Genomic DNA, 23,198 nt, shown 5'->3' with positions numbered 1-23,198 from the left:
CATGAACTCTCCACCTAATTTCACATTTTTTACGTTACTTTTTGAATAGATATTTGACTTGGGTAAAATACTTCATCTGCATAATATAACTTAAGCCTTATGGCCCTCTAATTACCGTAGTCTTGTGGTTCTGTAACGTTTTTCTAACAAACATCTCTACCGCTCTCACAGCCAGCGGGTGGTAGTAGACACCGCTGTTCCACTGCAGTAATGGTGGCCAGCCATGATGGTGGTGTCCACAAATCAGCCTTAGGATTAGTCAATGTAAATGATTTCCTTTATTCACTGTTTGATTGTTGTTCTGTCTCATCTACTAGAGAAATAAAGATACAGTCATAGAAAGCTAGCTGGCCCAAAGGAGCTATTCAGTTCAAAAAGGCACAGACAGTGAATGATGTGCAGAGTTGTGTTTCTGTATAATAGAAGATCTACATTTTCCCCCTCAGAGCCTACCTGTTGTTCCATCACCACCCGAGCTACAGCAGCCTGGACCACGTTAGTCCTGTCCAGACAGTCCATACAGTTGACTCTTAAGAAGCCCTCCTGCTTGCAGATGACTCCAGCCTGGTCCACCCTGACAGAGAAGAGAAGCTTCATCACAGGACTCTGTCAGACCCTTACCACAACTTCTACAGAACCTCTACTGGAAACAATGGCACGCCTTTCAGGAGAAGCAGGAGTTGATGCTGAAATACTGATTACCACTCACCAGGCCCACTTCATGTCCGTGATGATGTCAGAGATGGCGTCTGTCAGGATCTGCACGTTTTCAAACTTCATACCTCGACTGTGAGCCGTAAAGGATCAGTGTGTGGGAAAAGACATCACAGGGGGGTTCGTTTAGATCAAAGCTGGAAGAGTGTGTGTGTGTGTGTGTGTGTGTGTGTGTGTGTGTGTGTGAGTGTGTGTGTCTGTAAGTGTGTGTGTGTGTCTCACCAGTGCTCATGGAAGTCAAAGGAAACATATGTCAGGTTGGGGTTGTTAAAGAGCAGGACTTGCTTCAGATATGAATCCCCGATTATCTTCTCACGTCCACTTTGATCTACTAAGTTAAGGATGACCTGAAGGGAAACAGGAAGAGGGCTGTCACTGGTTTCTGTAAAAACCTTTTAAGGGAAAAGGACTTCATGTTTCACTCTTCCAGCATTCTGTTCCATGAAAACAGCTGGATTAAAGTTTGCTGCCACCTGAGCATCATGGACAGATGAATGAAAAACAAGAGAGGTCACACCCTGAGCCTTATTACCCAATACCAAAAACATGCAAGCTCAGGTGTCTGACTGCCTACAGGAGGGATCACACTTAGGCAGCGTTAATTTCATTGACTAGGACATAAAATGTTTGTCAACAAACCCTTAACATGGACGAAAACTACATAAAAACTAGTCGGACATGATGATGAAGACCAAACATAACAATCCGTTGAGTCAACAAATAAAAATGAAAATGTTTGGGAGAGATGCAGGCCTAGAGTAGCACTGGGTCAAAAGCTATCCCTCAGCCTCCACTGGCTGCTCTTTCTGTCCTCATGCTCATTACCTTGACAATATGTCTGTGCACGCTCACCCCCAGCACTGCCTGTCAGAGGGTCATGAGACCGAGCACAAACAACTGCACAAATCTGCCCTTATCCATGCCCGCTCCACCTACTACTCAAACCTAATCCGCACCAGTTCTAATAACCAAAAGGCTCTCTTTTCCACCGTTAGCAAACTCATCAACCCCATTGATAACACTTCTCACTCCTTTACCTCAGAAACATGCAACTCCTTCCTCTCATTCTCCCGGTCAAAAATTGACTCCATTTACCACTCCTTATCAACACCACCCCCTGTTCATGTCTCCTCCATTCCCTCCTTTCCTCTTGTCACCTCACCTCTCTCCAAGTTCTCATCCATCTCCCTAACTGAGCTGTCAAAAATTGTCTCTTCCATGAAATCATCCACCTGCATCTCAGACCCTATCCCATCGTCCCTCATTAAACAATGCCTCCCTACAATTTCCCCCTTCATCACTAAAATTGTCAACGCCTCACTTACCTCCTCCACTGTCCCTCTGTCTCTCAAACTTGCTGCCATCACTCCGATCCTCAAGAAACCTGGTCTGAATCCTGACGATCCCAATAACTTTCGCCCCATATCTAACCTGCCCTTTCTCACCAAGATCCTTGAACCGATGATCCTTACCGTTGCCGCACAAATCAAGACCCACCTCACCAACAACACCCTCTACGAACAGTTTCAATCTGGATTCCGCACTCACCACAGCACTGAAACTGCCCTCCTTAAAGTCACAAATGACCTCCTCCTCTCCTCTGACTCTGGCCTTCTCTCCATCCTCATTCTCCTGGACCTTGCCGCCGCTTTTGACACAATCAACCATTCCATCCTGCTTTCCCGCCTTAAATCTCTCCTCCACATCACAGACGACACCCTCACTTGGCTGACTTTGTACCTCAGTGACCGGAAACAATTCATTTTCATCAACAACTGCTCCTCTTCTACTGCCCCCCTATCCAAAGGTGTCCCTCAGGGTTCGGTGCTCGGTCCCCTCCTCTTCATCCTTTACCTCCTTCCCCTTGGTCTGATTATCCAACGTCATGGTCTCCGCTTTCATTGTTATGCCGACGACATTCAACTCTACATATCCACCGAATCAATAACCTCTCTGACCCAGTCCGCCCTCTCCACCTGCCTCTCCGGCATCAGCTCCTGGTTACAAAGTAATTTTCTCAAACTTAACCTCTCAAAATCTGACATTCTTTTGATCGGTCCAAACCCCCCGGTACTGAACTTGCTTTTTCTCTGCACCTTTGAATTGTATTTGCCTCGTCTTCTTTTTCTATACATCTTTTTCTTTTTATTGTTATTTCATTTTTTTGTATCTCTTTTTAAACTTGTTTTTTATACTGCTTTTACCTTGTAAAGTGTCTTTGAGATTTTGAAAAGCGCTCTATAAATAAAATGCATTATTATTATTATTAAACCTTTATTATTACAGTCTACAGTACAGTTGAAGAATGTGGACAGTAACAAAAGCAAGGGTGGTGTGAAAAGGCGAGAAACAACAATAGGAAAGAGTCACAGTCTGACACAGCCAAACTCAGTAACTTTTTCAACAAGATGAGCTGCGGGATGAAAAAGAAACTCTAGATGGAGAGGATGAAATGGGTGAGATGTAAAAGAAAATACAACACTGCCTGCAAACCTCTATCCAAGTATATGAGCTTTGTATCATTATAACATTATACGATTTGAGAACGATGTGACACCACATCACTGTACAGGTAAACTTCTTTTTCTATAGCCCCTCAGCAGCAGTTACACAGGAGGAGAACTAAGACCAGTTTGCAGAACTTTACACAGTTTGAGGATGTTTTCACAACAGTTAGGTTAACGTTGAATTTGACAAAAATCTGCTGATATTTAGTCCACTTAAACTAGACGAAGACTAAAAGATTTAAGACTTGACTAAAATACGACTAAAACTAAATGGTGTCTTATTTAAAAGACTAAGACTAAATTAAAATTTGCTGTAAAAAAAAAAAAAGTCAACACTGCATTGAGGTGATAATCCACACACAAAATGAATGCATTTGCATCGAATGTGGAGTCAACCCACCAGCATTTTGTAGATCTTCAGCTGTTCTTCAAAGTGAGCAGCAAAGTATTCCATGGTCTCCTCCTCTCCTACGAAACATGAAAAACGGGCACAGAGTTTCCATATTACTGAATCAACAGCCTAACTTTTACTTTCATGTGTTTAAGAGGAAAAAAGCACTGTTCTTTACAGGACGATGTGGTTCCTTTAAACCAGATAATGCCACAGATATCATATTTGATATGATACTTCCAAAGACCGGCACCTCATTAAATGCTAAACAGTTTCTTATAAACCTGTTCAAAAAATATAAAAAATGTTTTCTGCCCCCTTGAGGATTGGCATTTCACTACGGGCAGCTGAAGCTGTATTTTGGCCCTGCTCTCATTAAATCATCCAAACATTTTTTCAGAAAAATTACTGATAATTTTCAAGAAGTTGAATCCAGTGGATAATTTACAGAGGATTTCTGCTGCTCTCGCACAAAACCTCTGAGAAACTATGTTCAAAGCTGACCGTGGGTCAGGTGAAGTGGCTCTGCTCACCTTTCTCTAAGCGTGGTCTGGGGTTGTAGCGGTACCCTGCTTGGCTCCAGAAGACGGGCACAGAGCCGCGCATCTGCACAAATGACAGAGTATGGCTGTGCACGTGAATCAGCTGCTCAGTCTCTACATAGTTTGCCACATGACCATCGGTATCCACTCCTCTGCGTTTGTAGCGCATACCTGTTGCATGGGAGAAACAGCACCATGACAGTTACAGTCCTTTACTGGTCCAGTAAATGAAGAACCAGTACTTCATTAGGATTAAGGTATTACCTTCCTCTTCACCAAAGTGAAAGAAACCAGCTCTACCTGCACGGTGGCGGCTGCGTCTGGAGATCAGTGCCACAGTGAAGCGAGGGTGGATGTCATCAACACATGTGGCCTCTTGTGGGGGGGTCTCCGGGCTGCTTCGCTCCTCATCAGCTGTCTCACTGTAGTTCACCACCAGTTCTTCTACCTGAACAAAGCCCTGAATGATTGGAGTCACCCAGAAGTCCACCTCTGGCACCTGAAGAATCCATGTTTGGGAAAAAATCAGCACAACAAAACATCTGAAAGTCCCTGATAAGGGTTCAACAGAAACCTGTCACAGGGCTAACAGTCACATTTTTGAGCAGGTGTTGCATGAAGATGGATTTAGTCAACATAGTTACAGTTGTTGGAATAATAATAATAATAATAATAATAATAATAATAATAATAATAATAATATAAATTATCATTATTATTATAAAATAGTGAGTAATGACAACCTTATAAAAAGTAAAACTTCCAATGCGGATAAACCAAAGGACGTTAAACTCAAATGCGGTTTACTAAATATTATACCTTTGTCTTCTAAAACTGTGCTAGTTAATGAACTTATATCTGATTATCATATTGATTTACCTGCTCTGATTGAAACCTGGCTGTGTGAGGGTGAACATATTAGTTTTAACGAGTCCACTCCTCCCAGTCATCATAATACTCATAACCCAAGAGACACAGGCCGTGGGTGACTGCTATTTTTAACTCTAGCTTTAATATTAGTACTAGACCTGAACTAGGCTTTAGCTCCATTGGAAGTCTTTTTTCTAGTTTCTTACATCCAGCTGTCAAAACTGTGCAACTGGTTTTGTTTGTTATCGTCTACCGGCCTCCTGGCCCGTACTCTCAATTTCTTTCTGATTTTTCAGAGTTTCTTTCCAATATCGTCCTTCTTTCAGATAAAATTATCATTGTCTGTTACTTTAATATTCATGGGAACGTTGTTGAAGACAGTCTTTGTATTGCCTTTGTAACAAAGGTCAGGCTTTGGCCTGGTCTCGCAGCTGTAATGAAGGTCAGGCTCTGGCCTAGTCTCCCATCCTGCATCCCAAGGAAGGAGAGGTAATAAAAAGCAAGTTGCCTAAACATCAGGTCTCTGCTAAAGTGGTTTCCTCCCAAAGTTTGCCTCATCCCTTCCTCTGATCTTGCCGAAACCATAAAACATTGAGACATCGCTGTAAATTCTAAGACTTTTCGTTGACACCTGGCGGACATGTGAAACTGGACAAACATCTTTCTCTCGGTAGAGGCTGGGGACCTTCCCTGCCTCCATCCAACACCTCAGGACCTTTGACCTTTCTCTTTTTCTTCTATAGACAATGATTCTTTGATTCACACCGTTGAGAATAGCACACAAATGATGTTTTTACACTAAGACTTACATGTGTATCGTCAATGTTGTAACCATGGACTGTGTAATGACTATCATTGATAATGTGTGTGTGAACACTGTCATTTATGAAGCATATTCCATTTTATCATCTTGATTTTTATTACACTGGGTTCTTGGAGAGAAAAACCTGTCATGTTTAGTCTTGATTTGAAGCTTAAATCCTAAGAAATGTGATTTTGACTATTACATGTAGGAATCTTTTGACGGTACAAAGTTGTAGTTAGTGGTCTCTGGGATAGTTTGATCCACATGCAAGGAAAGATAAGATGTGAGGGTGCGTCAGCCTAAAGTGACCTCACTGACTTGGCGGGAAAACAGGAATAAAACTCCACACTAGGGTGTGGAAGACGGCTCTACTCGTCTTTGCCCCTACCTGTGGCCTCTCAGCACATCGTTGTACCTTTCAGCTCTGGACTCCTCACAGGCCCCAAACAACCAGCCTGAGATGCATCTATCGGTGCCTATGTCTCTGCCTGAGGCAAACAGCTGATCTGCGGGATTCCCTCACACTCCGACGTCAGGGGACGAGCGCTGCTCACAGCTTCCCCTGCGGTGATTCAACTTTGTCAGAGTTCTCTGACAAAGTTTCGACCCGACGCCCGATATCATCGGCGCTGTTCTATGAAGGTATTCTGGGTGCAAAACGTTTGAGCACCTGTAACATTGAGTTTGTAGTTGTGTACATTGAATTTGTATGTGTATCAGTAAATCTGATTCTCCACACTCTATGAGTTGTGTACTTGAAAAATAATTTCTTGAAAGTGTTGATTTTTTTTCTTCCCACAGATACAACACAAAAATACACATTCACAAAATCATAATTCCAGGTGCACAAATCACATTTACAGGTGCATAAATCATATTCACAGGTGCACAAATCCTTTTCAACAAGTCTCATACTTCAACACTTTTCAGCACTGTAGCCAGGCTGACAAACAGTCATAGCTCTACTGAGCCATGCATTCCTCTATCACTTAGCAGTGAGGACTCCATAAGCTTTTTTTAAAAATAAGGTATTAAAGGTTAGAGATAGCATTAGTCACATGTTACTTGCAACTAGGGATGGGTACCGAATTAGGTACTTTTTTAGGTACCGACCGAATTCTGTCAAAAGTACCGGGTATCGATTCATGTAAAATCAAAAGGTCCCATGTTTAGGTACCTAAACGTATCCTTGTGACTGTGAGGGAGTAGAAGAGTAGGCGATTTTCCATGCTGGACATGGACACAGCATTTCAAGGTTATATGTTGAAGAATGAATATGTAAAATTGTAAAAAATATATATTTTATTAATGAACAAATTGATATTTTTTACCACATAAAAACAAAAAAGTACCAAAAATTGGTACCGTTGAGTACCAGTACTGATTGCCAGGTACCGGGCATCGGTACCGTATCAAAACCATCAACTTGTCTTCTGGATCCCATCCCAGCTTGGCTGCTGTAGGAAGTCTTTCCCTTGGTCGGAACTTCTTTACTAAGGATGATTACTGCGTCCTTACTGACGGGCTACGTGCCCCAACTTTTTTTTAAGTTGCTGTTATTAAGCCTCTTCATAAAAAGCCTACACTTGATTCTGGCCCTCTGGTCAACTACAGACCGATATCTAACCTCATTTTTGTTTCTAAGATCTTGGAGAAAGTTGTTGCGAATCAGCTCTGTGAGTTTCTTCATAGCAACAGTCTCTTTGAGGTCTTTCATTCTGGGTTCAGAGTCCACCATAGCACTGAGACTGCGCTGCTGAAAGTAACCAACAATCTACTTTTGGCTTCGGACAGTGGTCTTCTTTCTGTGCTTGTCTTGCTTGATCTTAGTGCCGCTTTCGACACTATTGATCATCGCATTCTTCTGCGGAGATTAGAGAGTCTTCTTGGTAGGGCTGGATAATTGATCGGATTTTAATCGTGATTTCAATTTTGCCATCTGACAATCATAAAAACAATATAATTGAAGAAAAACAATTAATATGCCACACAGTGTAGATGTATGCAAGTTCCTGTGCTTCATAGCTCTTCTGTGATCCATGTGCAGCCACAGCGAGTGTGTGTGACTTATGTGCATCAATAATACTGTATGTGCCACTTGCTGGTTCTTTAAAGTTGTGTTTAAATCAGTACTGAAGTTTTTGAATAAATTAATAATTGTGTATATTAATCGTGATTTCAATATCACTTAAAATAATCGGGATTCTTATTTTTACCATAATCGCCCAGCCCTACTTCTTGGTATCTCAGGAACTGCTTTAGCTTGGCTTCGATCGTATCTTTCGGATCTACATCGGTTTGTTCATGTGAACAACGTCTCTTCTTTGCACACCAGGGTGCAATATGGAGTTCCTCAAGATTCAGTGCTTGGACCGATTCTTTTCATCTTGTATATGCTTCCTCTCGGCACTATATTGAGGAAACACTCCATAAACTTTCACTGCTATGCAGATGACACTCAGCTTTACTTGCCAATGAAGTCAGAAGAAACCAACCGCTTATCTAAACTTGAAGCATGCCTCAAAGATGTAAGGACCTGGATGAGCAGAAACTTCTTACTGCTGAACTCAGAGAAGACTGAAGTCATTGTTCTTGGACCCAAACATCTCAGAGAGGCTTTCTCTTCCAGCACCACTGTCAGGAACCTGGGAGTTCTTTTTGATCAGGACCTGTCCTTTAACTTTCACATCCAACAGGTCTCAAGGACGGCATTTTTTCATCTTCGCAATATCAAGAAAATAAGACACATCTTGTGTCAGAGCGGTGCTGAGACACTAGTCCATGTTTTTGTTTCTTCTAGGCTGGACTATTGTAATTCTCTTTTATCCGGCTGTCCTAATAAGTCTATTAGGACTCTTCAGCTGGTTCAGAACGCTGCCGCTCGGGTACTGACTTGGACTGGGAGGAGAGAGCACATCTCTCCATTGTTGGCGTCTCTACACTGGTTACCTATAAAATCTAGGATAGAGTTTAAAATTCTTCTTCTGACTTATAAAACGCTTACACACAGGGCTCCTGTTTCCCTCTCTCTATCTGTCAGTCTAACTTCTAGTCTTAATGTCCTGTTATATTTACTGACCATACACCTCTCTGGGAGGCTCTGAGTTTGTCTTGTATGTTCTTCTGGATCAGTGATGTGGACGGCCTGCTGCTGTGCTCCTGTCTGACTTCAGCTGCTACGGCTTTGGATTATTACCGGGAATGTTCTGCCCCGGTGGATCTGTAGGTTCACCTTATCCGCCCCCACAACGCCAAACCTAGGACTGTGTGTGTGTGTGTGTGTGTGTGTGTGTGTGTGTGTGTGTGTGTGTGTGTGTGTGTGTGTGTGAGTGTGTGCTTCCCCCTCCTCTCTATACTTCTCTCTCCCACTCTCTCTCCTCTATCTGTCTCTCTCCAACCCCATCAGTCTCCTCAGATGTCTGTCTAACATGAGTCTGGTTCTGTCCGAGGTTTCTGCCTGTTCAAGTTGTTTCTCTCCATGGTAACTTGCTAAATGCTGCAGAGATCTGTACTCATGGTGGATTACGATGAGATCAGACTCCTTATCTTGTCTTGATGTTGGGTTTCTGTTACTAACATTTTATTAACATTAACGGGTCTAGACCTGTGAATGTTTCTGAAAAGTGTCTTGAGATAACATTTGTTATTATGTGGCACTATACAAATAAAGACTGATTAATTGATTGAAATCATACCTGGAGAACATGTGCATCATTCAACTCTAAAATCAAGAAAAACACGGTAAGTTGTGTGGAAGAGACTGTACCTGGAGGTCAATGAGGTCTTGGATCATGTGTTTGTTCCAGAAGAAACGGTCGTCCACCTTTCACAAGGGACACAGATATGAATTAATCCCACATTTAGAGATCTTTTAAATTTGATCATGTGAAAATAAGGAGAGTTCACTGAGCTGCACTGCTGAGTTAATAAAGTTTGCCTGAAGAGTGTTTCTTTCTCCTCTATGCTTAACTGCCACAGCTCACACTGTCTGTGACTGCACTAAATACTGCTGTCAGTCTGTTTGTCCTAGAATAAAATTTGTTTTATTAAAGTCCAATAAAGTAATGTCTGATCTCATCTTGTCACAGATGTTTTTCTACAGGCAGTCTTAAAGGCTCTGTGAGGACTACCTGTTTGGTGTTGACTGCAGTGATGCCTGTGGTCAGATTCAGGAGTGTTTTTCAGAGACAAAAAGCTGTTTCCACAAAGTAGTCCAGTTTGAATCAGTAAAGCCTGATCCGATTTTTGTTTTCACAGCCAACCATGTCCTTCTTGTGTGAGCTGGATGCTAATAGGTGCATCAGCTATGTAATTGTGTGACGCCACAGCAGTGCGACACAGTGTACCCTGCTAATAAATCCAACAAAGAAGAAAATCACCACACAGTAAACAAAGAGAGCATCGATGGAAGACATCCAGCAATTTGACTTCTTCGTGATTGTCATGTGTCTCTTTGTCACAAAGAACAATCAAGCTTTGTTTCAGAGAAGGATGTGATCTGCCAGGAGAAATACAGCAGCTGCTGTCACACAGGAAGAGACAATTCCTTCCACCAATCAACAGACTGCAGTGTTCCTAGCTCCGCCTCCTGGGGTCGGATCAGTACGTCAGGCACCTCAACAGAAGGGTACCAAAAAGTGGGACGGTACGGGTCAGTAATTTGGGGACCTGTCCTGGTTTTAGCCAAAGGAAACGCCACAAAATGCATACTATACTCAGACAAACTGAACTGAACCACTTGGTGGGAACAGGGCTAACTCCACTTCCCATTAGTTTTAAAGATGAGAGCAGATCTTCTTTTTAACTCTACTTGTTTTGTTCAAGACAACTTTTCCCAGGATGCAAAGCAAAAAGGTGATGTATATATTTGTAGTTACATAGAGCCACTGTTCCGAGACTTTCAGAATCCCTTATAAAAGTCTCCACAGGACTTTAGCTACTGTTTTAGCCTTTAGCCTGTGTTTAAGCCTTTAGCTTGTGTTTTAGCCTTTAGCCTGTGTTTTAGCCTTATGCTCGTGTTTTAGCTTTTAGCTTGTGTTTTCACCTTAAGCTAATGTTTAGCCTTTAGGCTGTGCTTGAGCCTCTAGCTTGTGTTTTAGCATTTAGCTAATTTTTAGCCTTTAGGCTGTGCTTAAGCCTCTAGCTTGTGTTTTAGCATTTAGCCCCTTTTCTTCCTTTAGCTGTTATTTAGCCTTTCGCCTGTGTTTTAGCCTTTAGCTTGTGTTTAAGCCTTTAGCTCCTGTTTTAGCCTTTAGACTGTGTTTAAGCCTTTAGCCTGTGTTTTAGCCGTTAGCCTGTGCTTAAGCCTTTAGCTTGTGTTCAAGCCTTTAGCTCATATTAAGCCTTTAGCCTGTACTTAAGCCTATAGCTCATGTTTTAGCCTTTGGCTTGTGCTCTATCTCTCTCCTGTTTCTCTTTCTTCTGCTCTTCTGTCCTTTTTCTGTCTGACAGTTAGGCTCCAGTGTTCACCATCACTACAAAATTAATCACAGAAATCATTTTCAGCAGAGAAAAACACAGATTTCTCTTCTTTCTGATAAACTTTACCTGCTGGCGTGGTGTTGTCATAGAGACTTTGACATGCTGTAAGTCAGTCCAGTCCAGCCCGCTTGATCAGAGAGCTAAGAGGTAGCATTTAGGAATAACCTTTTTTGTTTATGATAATCTCATTTTAAAGTGTGGATTAGGATCAGGCAGATATCTAGAGATCACTCAAGATCACTGAGAAACTCCTCACAGGGACTTTAATCAGACTCTCACACTGTTGTACAAAGCTTATTATTGTTTATTTTATTTGCTTTTCTTATCCTCCTAATTTTAGATGGTGAAGCAGTAGCACATACACCTGTGGCCCATCATTCAGTGTTGAGTGTGAACATGCTGTTAGAGCTGGTTCTCTACAAACCTGTTTCCAGAGGGGTAAGCTGGAGTTGGCTAAGTCTCCCTGACGCTGAGCACTGTTTGTTAGGTCATATGTCATGCTGTAGTAGAAAGAATCTGAATCCATGAATATTTTGCAGAGCTCATCCATCAGCCTTTTCTCCAGGCGTTCCCTCTCTTTGTTTTCCTTGACCTGGAAGCCAGGGGAATACTGAATTCAGAAACAGAAGAGAGAAACAAGCTGACAAAGCACAGACGGCACAGTCTGGTGTACTTCAGAGCTTTAAAGAGAATAGACAGAAAAGCACAAATATGAATGTAAATGTAAGGTGGCTAGCACAAGAGAAAACCTTTTTCTTGATGGGCACGGCCACATTGGACTTAATTTGGCTTAAGGTTTTCATCAGGAACTTGGAGTCATCAGGAGACTGGCCCAGCTTCTCTGGTTTGTCAATTCCAAAGTGATGCTTCTTGCAGAGCTAAAAAACAGAAAATCATATCAGTTTCCAACAGTTTTAGATTTCTCCTGACAATAGCATGACATTTGCAGAGATTAAAATACTGCCAAAAAACAAAACCAAAAACTACTCTTTTTCACAGGTTTCTTTGTTTAGCACGTCTAATTTTCATAAATTTAGAGCAACTTGGGATTCAAGGTTTCTGGGCACAAGACGGGGGAAGGATTAATCTGCACTACAGGGAAAAAGTGGGACAGGATGGGGTCTGGAAGCCTATCCTGGGACAGTTATCAAACTCTATTTACTCACTTGGAAATATTCTGTTTCACCATCCATGAAGCTCTCCTGAAAGACTGAAATCTAAGCATGTTGTGTGATCTGTGATCTGTGTGATCTTTGACACTCATGATACATTTTACTGTACATCTAAATATGTGGTTTAAATGACAAAGGCCTTATAAAATGAATGAAAACTATAAACCGTCTACATCACGCTATCCCATCAAAGGTTATGTCAGCTTCTCACCAATGACCATGCACCACAGCAGTGTCAGTAAACAAACCTCCAGCTCCAGCTCCTGAGGCTCTTCATCAGACAGGGGAATGACAGTTATTTTGGTGATCTTAAAGACTTTGTGGTTGCCGGGTAGAAGTCCGACCAGGGCTTTCTGGCGAATCAGCACAAGGCCCAGTGGAAGGTCTGCCCAGAGGTAAAAGAAGAAGCTAAGTTTAGTGCTACGTTCCTTAAATATGAACACTGTGTGAAGGGAGCAAACATGAAAATAAGATGAGAAGCCAGCGCTTGAGCCATAAATGCGATACTTAAAGGGATAGTTCAGTTTTTTTGAAGTGGGGTTGTATGAGCTCTATGTGACCACTAAGGACATTAGATACAGTAGAAAGTTGTCTCCTCTCCCTCAGTAAGACACAAACTGTAATCGATGGTGACAAGGAAATAGACGCTAACAGGGACAGACGGTACCAAATTCAAAGGCTATTTTCTCTGCCTACAAGAACTACAATCAAAAAGTGATACCACAGTTTAAGAGTACGCTACATAAAATATTTTTTAAGTGCATTAAGTCTTCGGAAATGTAAACATTTATCTGGACCTAACTAACTCATGTGTCCTTCCACGCAGCGCTAGTGCGCTCCGTCCCCCCTCCTCCTTTCAGCTTTAGGGAAAGTAAACAAGCTATGCTTCGAGCCTCGTGTAAGTTTGATCAAGTATTGTAATTCTTTTGTTTGTACTCTAAGGATTGTGAGGCAGCGTAGGAAATTCAAAATGAGTGACTATGACAGCGACGATGAAGTTTCATTCACTTTGGAACCAAAAGTGAAGAAGACAAATCCTGAAGAGTGTCTGTAACCAAATTCCACTCGTGACAGCAGTAACACTCAGCATCCGTGGGCATTGAGTCACGGCTCAGACATTTACACCACTGAGTATTTCCGACTCTGTCTTGATGTCCAGTGTCCGTGGATGTCTCCTCTGTATTCCTTTTAGTCTCCATCTGTACCCCGGTTCATACAGGTATCCTTTTGGTTCCAAAGTGAATGGAACTTCATAGTCGCTGTCATAGTCACTCATTTTGAATTTCCTACGCTGCCTCACAATCCTTAGAGTACAAACAAAAGAATTACGATACTTGATCAAACTTACACGAGGCTCGAAGCATAGCTTGTTTACTTTCCCTACAGCTGAAAGGAGGAGGAGGGACGGAGCGCACTAGCGCTGCGCGGAAGGATACATGACCAGTTAGTTAGGTCCAGATAAATGTTTATATTTCCGAAGACTTAATACACTTAAAAAATATTTTATGTAGCATACTCTTAAACTGTGGTATTACTTTTTGATTTTAGTTCTTGTAGGCAGAGAAAATAGCCTTTGAATTTGGTACGGTCTGTCCCTGTTAGCGTCTATTTCCTCGTCACCATCGATTACAGTTTGTGTCTTACTGAGGGAGAGGAGACAACTTTCTACTGTATCTAATGTCCTTAGTGGTCACATAGAGCACATACAACCCCACTTCAAAAAAACTGAACTATCCCTTTAAAAAAACAGTTCAGTCACAGAGAAATCATATTAACATGTACAAACTCTTGTTGGCTGCACGGTGGTGCAACGGTTAGCGCTGCAGCCTCACAGCAAGAAGGTCACCGGTTCAAATCCCCACCTCGGCCTGTGGGTCTTTCTGTGTGGAGTTTGCATGTTCGCAAGTTTGCAAGTTTGCATGTGGGTTCTCTCCGGGTACTCCGGCTTCCACCCACAGTCCAAAAACATGCAGGTTAATTGGTCACACCAAATTGTCCCTAGGTGTGAGTGTGTGCGTGCATGGTTGTCTGTCTATGTGTCAGCCCTGCGATTGACTGGCGACCAGTCCAGGGTGTACCCTGCCTCTCGCCCAATGATTGCTGGGATAGGCTCCAGCCACCCGCGACCCTAAACAGGATAAGCGGTATAGAAAATGGATGGATGGATGAAACTCTTGTTCAGGTGATCATTTAGAATAGATTTTCAAAGGCAAATAGTTGATTAGAAACCACACCCTGTGGCCCTGGAGCACCAGAGCATCCAAGAAAATCCCAACTTTAAATACCTGTCGTTATCACTGTGTGAAATACAGGGGGGGTGAGACCCCTAATTGACACAAGAGACCTGAAACCATTTTTTTTTTTTAAACGGGGTAGGGGGGTGTCTCTTGAAAAGTATGTTTTGCCATACGTCAGTTGGCTGGGTGGCTGAGCACAGCAAAGTCTCCCTCCAATGGGCAGCAGTGTTCCCCCTACCATTATATAGGGTGGGCAGCCCCCCCTGGAAGTGGAGTTAATTTTATTTTCCATGTCTCAATCACAGCACACTTTGTTCACTTGCTGCTGGGCTCAGACATTTCCTTTTTTTTAATGCCTCTCCTCGCACCTCCCCCCAGAGGAGCCCAACCCCAGATGCACAAACAGTTTTAAAACCACTGGTTTTGGTGTTATCAAACCAAGTCCATCACAGCTGGGGGTCATCTTATAGGGGACAGAGGAAGGGAGAAATAAAAACTGTGGCTGTTTCACCAGTCAGAAACTTTCTGTTTGCAAGCCCCACCCTCAAAAGTTCTCAGACAACTGGAAAGTTCTACTACCCAGACAGGGCCATTTTTGGGTAGATCAATCACCCAAGAACTAAATTTAGACCCTGTGTCCTGCAGAGGAAAAATACTTTTAGGACCCAGTCACACTGACCAATCGTGCCGTGCCTGAGCATGCTTCAGCCCTAAAGCACGTTTGGAATGGCCAGTGTGACCGCAACTGTGCTGTGCTCAAGCACGATTCGCTTCCGTGCTTCAGCATGCTTCGACGAGGTGGGCTTTGGTGCGGTTTACTTCATGCACGAGCACAAGCACAAGGATAGCGTGTGCGATCCATTACGTATGATCACTGCGAGCGCATCTCTCGATGATCATTTTAAACAAAGCGGGGTGTTAGAGGGCTGTGTCGGGGGAAAACGACTCACCATAAGACCAAAAGTCTCTAAAGTTGCAGCAGTGCTCTCTGTGTCTCATTGTGCTGACTCTGATGAGATCGCGCTTCATGTAAACAGACGCTTCAGGATGATGTAGGCGGGCCGTGCGCGTGTCTGATACCCGCAAAAGTCTGGTTCACATAGGGGTAGTGTGACTGCTGGCCGTACTCTCCAGCTGGGGAACAGCGCTGCAGGGGGGCAATCGTGCTTAAGCACGCCGCAGTTTGGATGGCCAGTGTGACCGCGCTCTTAGAAAGAGGATTGAAGAGGGAGATGGTATCGGATTCTCTCTTTTGCTTTTGAGAGGTATACTTGTGCTGGGCTTGATATCACCACAGAAGAGTCACAAAACATGGGTTTTTAACGCTAACACCAGCTGAGCAGAGAAGAGGCAGGGGGATGGACGTACAGGTAAAGAAGACTCAAGAAAAAATACTTTTTTAAATGTCATCTTAAGTTAAAATAGTCAATGAAGCTTACCAACAGCTTTCCTACATATCTATTTCCTAAAATCTTTATTTACAATGAAAGTTCACCGTAGGCTCAGTGACATGAAGTGAAAAGTGAAGTTACTTACTTCATCCAATAACTTTCCTCAAAATAAAAGTAACTGTGTGCAAAGAAGAGGCGTCGCTTCACAGAAAACTGAATGGTACATTCTCAGAGGGCCCCCAAGATGTATTCCCATGCTGTTGGTGTAAATTTAACTGATACAAAGTCAATAAAAAACAGCATGTGGAACTTTCCCCTGTCTAAATAAAACATTGCCAATCCTCTCAATTTTTGGAGCACGTGAGATTCACTGATAGCATTTGTTACGGTGAAAATCAAGCTGTTCTGGTGCAGTTACAAAGTCACCAGGCTTCCTGAGTGAAGCGGCAACGCAGCAAGTTCAGGGTGTACCATAACAGACCATACTGAACCAAACTGGATCACTTGGTGGAAAGGACACCAGTCTCACCCCTAAATCCTCTTCTCCAAAGGCCAAAAAAGCTAAATAAACAAAAATCTGAACTGAAATGAATGAACATGTTGCTTTAAGTACGTTCCTCTTTAGAGGCAAACACATTCCTGTTTTGCACCTTCTGTAGTAAGAAAGAAACACTCAGCACTGGGTGATTTGGTAGAGCTCTCAGAAATAAAACATTGGAATGGATATGGGTGCTCTGCAGGGGAAAGAAATGATTATGGTGAAATGTCTAAATGTTTTTTTTTCCACTTACCTGTGTGAAGCTGGATCTTTCCAATGACACCCTCTACCAAACCCAAACACACAGGATTCCAGGCTAACAGCAGGTCTGTGGCTGAAACGATTAATGGAAGAGAAACATGAGGACAGTGAAGCACCAGGGGGCCTCAGAGAAATGTGATCAAACACACTTCTACAGAGCAAAGCATCAACACTTTCATTTGAAATTTGTTTGAAAAAAATAATGTAGCAAACAGTGAAGAACACCAAACTAAGTTAGAAATCAGTGTAAGGGATGTAAGCATAATTAGTGATTACTGAAATTGGTAAGGATCCAAGCTCAGCACCTGGCTGCTGGCTGGACTGGATATGAAATGAATTTCCTGTCTTAAATCAAGAGCATTTTTAATTGATTTGAGAGCAGTATTTGATCTATTTCATGCTCAGATTTTGTGCTATTGTCAATCAAAACTCTGCTCTCGTGCTCAAATTTGCTCTTCGTGTCCTCAGGCGCACTTTACACTGTTTTGCACTGACTGAAGGGCTTTTGCAATTTCGTGGTACTTGTTGCAATGACACATAAAGTTCTATTCTATTCTCTATCTAGAAGGCTGACTAGTGTTGACCAATCAGATTATCCCTGTTTGTTTACGAGTGCCTTCGCTGTTCTTCACATGGCATGGCATACAGGCGGCACTCCTTCAACCTGGTTTATCACCCCCTGACCTCTGGGGCTGTAACAAATGGGATTTCTTTAATTATCTGTCCACTGTTGAAATCAAATATCATTCAATAAATACACCAGCGCTCTTGTTTTTCACTTCACATAGCTGCGTGACACAGTGCTAATGAGCTGTGCTGGTGAAGAAAACAATGTCACCATCATGAAGTTAGTGGGACAACAGATCTCGTGCCAATATGGACCGGCAAAGTCAAGGAAATCATAAACCAAATGAAAACTATATTAGAGCAAGTTTTGGAGCTGGTCATGGAGCCTGGAGCTTCCAGTGAGCTACAGGATTCATCATCTGAGACAGAAACAGTCTGAGAAGAATCTGAAGTGGAGTTTGTGGTGGAGTCTAGTAGCCCTGCTTCCTTTTTGGTTCCTGCCCCTGAGACTGGAGAGGACACTGAAGATCCTGCTCATCCTGCATGTAAGTGGGTTTCCAAAAATGGGCAAATCTGGTCCAATTCTAACAGCAAGACCACCTACTGTGTACCTGCTGCCAGAGATTTGTGCCAGAGCCCACACTTTTGCCACTTCGTGTATTCACAATCTGGAATCCTCCTATGACTTATTCCTGTCATCATATATGACTGACATTGTTTTTAGTATGACAAACCTAAATGGAAGACGCTCAGTGGCTAACTGGAGTGGTGTTGATGCAATGGATGTGTGAGCCTACATCAGTCTCCTGATTTTGGCTGGGATTTATAAATCCAAAGGTGAATCTACTCTCAGTCTCTGGAGTGCTGATAATGGACGTGCCATCCTTCCCGCTACCATGAGCCTGGCCAAATTCAAGATCATCAACTCCACCCTCCAGTTTGATGACAAGCTGACAAGACCTTCTCATCGCTGACAGGACAAGCTTGCCCCATCCACATGATCTGGGAGATGTGGACACATCGGCTCCCAATGCTTTTCAAACCCAGGGAAAATGTATGTGTTGATGGACAGCTTGTCCCCTTCAAAGGTCATGGCAGTTTCCGACAATATATGCCAAACAAACCAGTGAAGTATGGTTTGAAAATATGGATTACTGCTGATGTCAACACTTCTACTCACTTGTGCAGGAGCTCGTAAAGAGGCAAGCGGCCTTGGTGGGGACCATTAGAAAGAACAAGCCAGAGCTTCCACCTAAACTCCTGGACATAAAGCGGTGACCTGTCTTCTCCTCAGTTTTCGCCTTCACTGAAAACACTACTGCAGTGAGCTACATTCCCAAACTGGGGAAAAGTGTCATCCTCCTCAGCAGCAAGCACAGAGAGGCAGCCGTAAACCAGGATGAGAAAAAGAAACCCATCATCATCACAGATTATAACTGCTGCAAAGGCGGCGTCGACTACCTGGACAAGGTATGTGCTTTTACACAGTTAACACTACATGCATCAATGTCATGCTGACCCTGTTTGTTCTCACTGAATGCATGTGCTGGTCTTCAATATACTTAGTGATTTCATTTTTCTTATTTTTTCTTGGCATTCTGTAGGTCATCACCACCTATAGCTGCAGAAGAAAGACCCTTCGCTGGCCACAGGTCCTCTTCTTCAACATCAGTGATGTCTTTGCCTTCAACTCATCCATGCTTTTCACAGCTGTTGATCCCTCTTGGAACCAAAGCAGAACATACAGAAGAAGGCTTTTCTTGGAGGCGCTGAGGAAATCCTTGGCATCTCCACAAATCACGAGGAGACAGCGCATCCCCCTTGCAACAGCTAAATGGTGAATGGACTTGAGCTTATATAGCGCTTTTCTAGTCATGGACCACTCAAAGCTGCTGTACACCACAGGTCACACTTACCCATCCACACCCATTCACTCTCACATTCACACACTGATGGATCCAATCTTTACTATGACAGCTATCCATCAGTAGGTCTAACACAATCACACCCTTTCATACCCATTCACACACCACTGACGCAGCAGTGGGAGCAACTAGGGGTTAAGTGTCTAAGGACACATCGCCATGTGTCGCCCAGAGCTGGGCTTGAACCTGCAACCTTCCGATCGCCGACCAAGCGCATTCTCCAACTGCGCCACCGACGCCCCAGCTGCTGCTTCTATGGTGTTGGATGCACAAGCTTCAACAGCCATCACTACAGATGCACCTGACACTAACATTCCCGCCAATGACTCAGCACAGAAGAAGGGACTGTGCTGAATGTGCACAAGGAAAAAAAGCAAAGTCACCAAATGCTGCATCAAGTGTAGCAAGTTTGCCTGCACAGAGCACCGGATCTTGTGCTGCAGGTCTTGCTGGAGTGACTGATCTCCACCTCCATCCATCTCTAACCCCCCTATCTATACCTGAAAGGGTAGTAAATTAAGAATTTGATACTGCAAAAAAAACAACAATGGATTAAAATTTGTTTTATTGCTATTCTTTATAAACCTGATCTTTCAAAAAATCCCCAGCCCTTGATCAGTTATTGCACTGAAAATAACTCGTTATGTGTTTTTTTCATTAACAAGTGACTTCATGTATTCAAATGAAGACTTTAAGGGTTAAAATAATACAAAAAATGAATATTTGATGTTTTTAATGAGGACTGAAGTTAAATGTATTACATGAGGAAAAAAATATTTATCTGTTATGTTTTTATAGGAGCTTTTGGTAGAGGACATTTATGTTGTCGAATTACCTCAAAGGGTAGTAAATTAAGAATTTTACACTGAAAAAAATAACAATGCATTAAAATAAATTTCTTCACTTATCTTTATCTATACTTAAATCTTATCTCTAAAAATATCCCCAGTGCTCCAACATTTACTGTATGAATATTATTATTTTACTTTTAATCATTATAATTATTTTGATAGGAGCTTTCGGTAGAGGACATTCATGTCCCCTGACAACCTCAAAGGGTAGTAAATTGAAGCAACCCATGAGGGCTAGAACATAAACTTAGCACAGAAAGGAAGCAGATTTTTGTTGTGGAGATTATCTCTTCGTTGCAACAATGCATCCTAGCAATGAATCCTATACTGAAAGGCCTGAAAGCCTGTTTATTCACTTTTAAATGGAGTCACTGGCAGAATAAAATTGGCTGACAAGATTGAGCTAATTTTTTATGGCCGTGACCCACACACTGAACTCTGCTGCTCAACCCACAAATATGTTCCTTACTGATGAGGCTCCACTTACATGAAAATAAACAGGCTTTACACCAGGACCATTTATTACCAAGAAGCATTGTTGCAGCAAAGAGCATGACCTGCCTTCCTTTTTGATCTACGTTTGTATTAGACATGCTAGGTGGTGATGGGAGCAGTTTCATGTGCTCATGCATGAACAAGTAAAATTATGACGCTAAACCAACCACTTTCAGCCACGCCCCAGCCAAAGAGGAGCACTCACACCGATCCGACAAGAATGAAGAGAATGAAGAGAATGTGATGGACTGCTTCCATCACACTTCAGCTCCCCAGCTCAGAAAGTGAGGCTGATTAATACACTATGATACATTTCTATCAGGGATGCAAGATATTATCGGCACACTATCAGTATCAGCCAATATTGGCTGAAATATAAAATATCGAATATTAGCCAACACTCCAAATTCCACCGATACGACAAATCAATAACATTGATGGTACAGATTTTTTTTTTTTACTTTTTGTGGTTTTGTTTGCACAGTTCAGATAGAGAAGATATTTGGTTCATGTTTTAAGTTAAACTTGAATTTCAGTAGGTATGTGTATCTGACTACTTTAGGGACACTGACCAAAGTAAATCTTTTTATTCCATTTGCTTTTAGCTGTCTGTGTGTCGGACACCCTTTCTGTCTGTCTGTCTGTCTGTCTGTAATTTGCCTGTATGTGTGCCCATCTGTATGTCTGTCTGTTTGTTTGCCTATCTATCTACCAAGTGTGCTAGGATGTGTCAGTTCATACAATAAGAAAGCAAAAAGAGCATGCTTGCTGATGAATGCTAATGTGTGCTGGGTACAGCCTGGTATTTCTGGTAACTGAAACAGACTTAAACAAACCACATTTTTCATGTCATAATAAAGCTAAAGGGAAAGCTGGTTCTGCTTGGAAGATGAGCTCCTGACTGAACAAGGAAGACCCTTAAAAGTAGTGAGTAGGATGTCCTAACTGTTTGCACACTGTTCAGAGGGCTGTGCTTTCACACAGTTTAAACCATACTGTGGTGAAAGCAGGAAAGTATGTCCAGTACAACTAGAGATGAGAAGAGACTGTAGAGGAAAACCAGTAAGGGTTGGAAACTCTTTTTCCAATTGAATAATGAAACAGAGGTGCAACTAAAACCCTGTTCTGGATGGCTGCTCAGCCATACAACTTTAACAGACTCTGAGAATAACACGCACAGGCCTTCAGCAAAAAAAAAAAAATAAAAAAAATGAGCCTTTGAGTTTCGCTGAAGTTCAACAAATGAAGGAGTGAGTTTCTCACTGCTTATAGTATCACTGTTAAAAATTACACACACACACACTCTGTGTCACAGCTATTCCAAGCAGTGTTCATATCTGTAATTCCACTCAAATGTGAAATTATTGGAGCTGCTGAGTAATTATCATGGGATAATTACAGCATCATGTGAACCTGAGCCCTGCTGCAACACATTAGAGCCACACTGACAGCCTTCATTCTTCACACCTCAGATGACAGCTTTTTAAAATGTTTTTCCCTTTAATCTTTAAGATCAGCCTTATTGTGAAGCCATCTGATGCTTTGTTTCAAACCTGTTCAACCGTCTTATTAAATAACTCTCTAAAGGCCTCCAGACCCCAGCGGCAAAACAGTAGTCTGACCTTGTTGAACTTGAGGGTTGGTATGACACAGAAAGCTTTCCTGTCTTTTTGTATCTTTAATAAAGACTGTGTTGGATCAGTGATTTGAGTCAGAACACCTATGAAAGACAGTGAGAGGAACAATCCACTGAATAAGGCCTCAGTGAGCTGAGCTACTCTATTCTCATGATTGATTCTGAACGGAAACGTGCTGGCTTTCAGAGTATAGAGTTCTGGTCACATAAAATTCCTTTACCAAAACAAAGAAGGCTTGATCGGAAGTATTTTTCAGATATCATTTAATTTAAAACACAGGGAATGAGAAATCGTCCCAAAAAAAAAAGAATCAGACGGCCGGTGTTGTGAACTACCAGGTTAACACACAGGTACTCCATTGAGCCTGCAGGGTCTGCTGATCTCACAGTTGGGATCTGCCTATGTCACTATATTTGTCAAACATTCACTTCACAGGACATGTGATGGGGGTTGCTTTGAAAGTTTAGAGGCTGTGTTGTAGTGTTTACAGGCACAGCCATGCTTGAAACAATGGCTGCCTGATTCAGTTCAAAGATGATTGTGTTAAAGAAAAGAACCCCCTGGGTACCGAATAAGGAACTTTTATAGGTACCGACCAAATTCTGTCTAGAGTACCAATAAAATCAAGAGGTACCATGTTTAGGTACCTAAACACATCCTTGAAACTGTGACAGTGTGGAAGAGTAGGTGATTTTTCATGCTGGACATGAACACAACATTGCAAGGTTATATACTGAAGAATAAATAAGTTAAATTGAAAAAATGTTATACTATATAATTAAACAAATTTATATTTTTTACCACAGAAACACAA

The 23,198-nt window shown here is 42.3% G+C and overlaps 1 protein-coding gene across 5 annotated transcripts in view; it reads right to left on the bottom strand.

Moving 5' to 3' along the window:
* inpp5f (inositol polyphosphate-5-phosphatase F) overlaps positions 1-23,198 on the bottom strand; it is a 40,922-nt gene that overhangs the window by 15,369 nt on the left and 2,355 nt on the right. For 2 of the 5 annotated variants that reach the window (XM_074675528.1, XM_074675529.1), the window contains 11 exons: positions 16,902-16,982; positions 12,731-12,867; positions 12,060-12,188; positions 11,735-11,920; positions 9,596-9,652; positions 4,455-4,653; positions 4,146-4,325; positions 3,622-3,689; positions 937-1,061; positions 710-787; positions 454-574 (listed from right to left, as the gene is read on the bottom strand). In XM_074675528.1, coding sequence (XP_074531629.1) covers positions 454-574; positions 710-787; positions 937-1,061; positions 3,622-3,689; positions 4,146-4,325; positions 4,455-4,653; positions 9,596-9,652; positions 11,735-11,920; positions 12,060-12,188; positions 12,731-12,867; positions 16,902-16,982 — 1,361 coding nt within the window. The remainder of the gene's footprint in view (positions 1-453; positions 575-709; positions 788-936; positions 1,062-3,621; positions 3,690-4,145; positions 4,326-4,454; positions 4,654-9,595; positions 9,653-11,734; positions 11,921-12,059; positions 12,189-12,730; positions 12,868-16,901; positions 16,983-23,198) is intronic. The other 3 variants (XM_074675530.1, XM_074675531.1, XM_074675532.1) reach the window with 3 other exon arrangements.

This window comes from Halichoeres trimaculatus, unplaced genomic scaffold (assembly GCF_033239565.1).
Source record: "Halichoeres trimaculatus isolate MK-OKI-2021-1 unplaced genomic scaffold, fHalTri1.1 fHalTri1_scaffold_8, whole genome shotgun sequence".
Taxonomy (NCBI): Eukaryota; Metazoa; Chordata; class Actinopteri; order Labriformes; family Labridae; genus Halichoeres; species Halichoeres trimaculatus.
The sequence above is the reverse complement of the archived record's forward strand: the minus strand, read 5'-3'. Positions and strand labels throughout refer to the sequence as shown.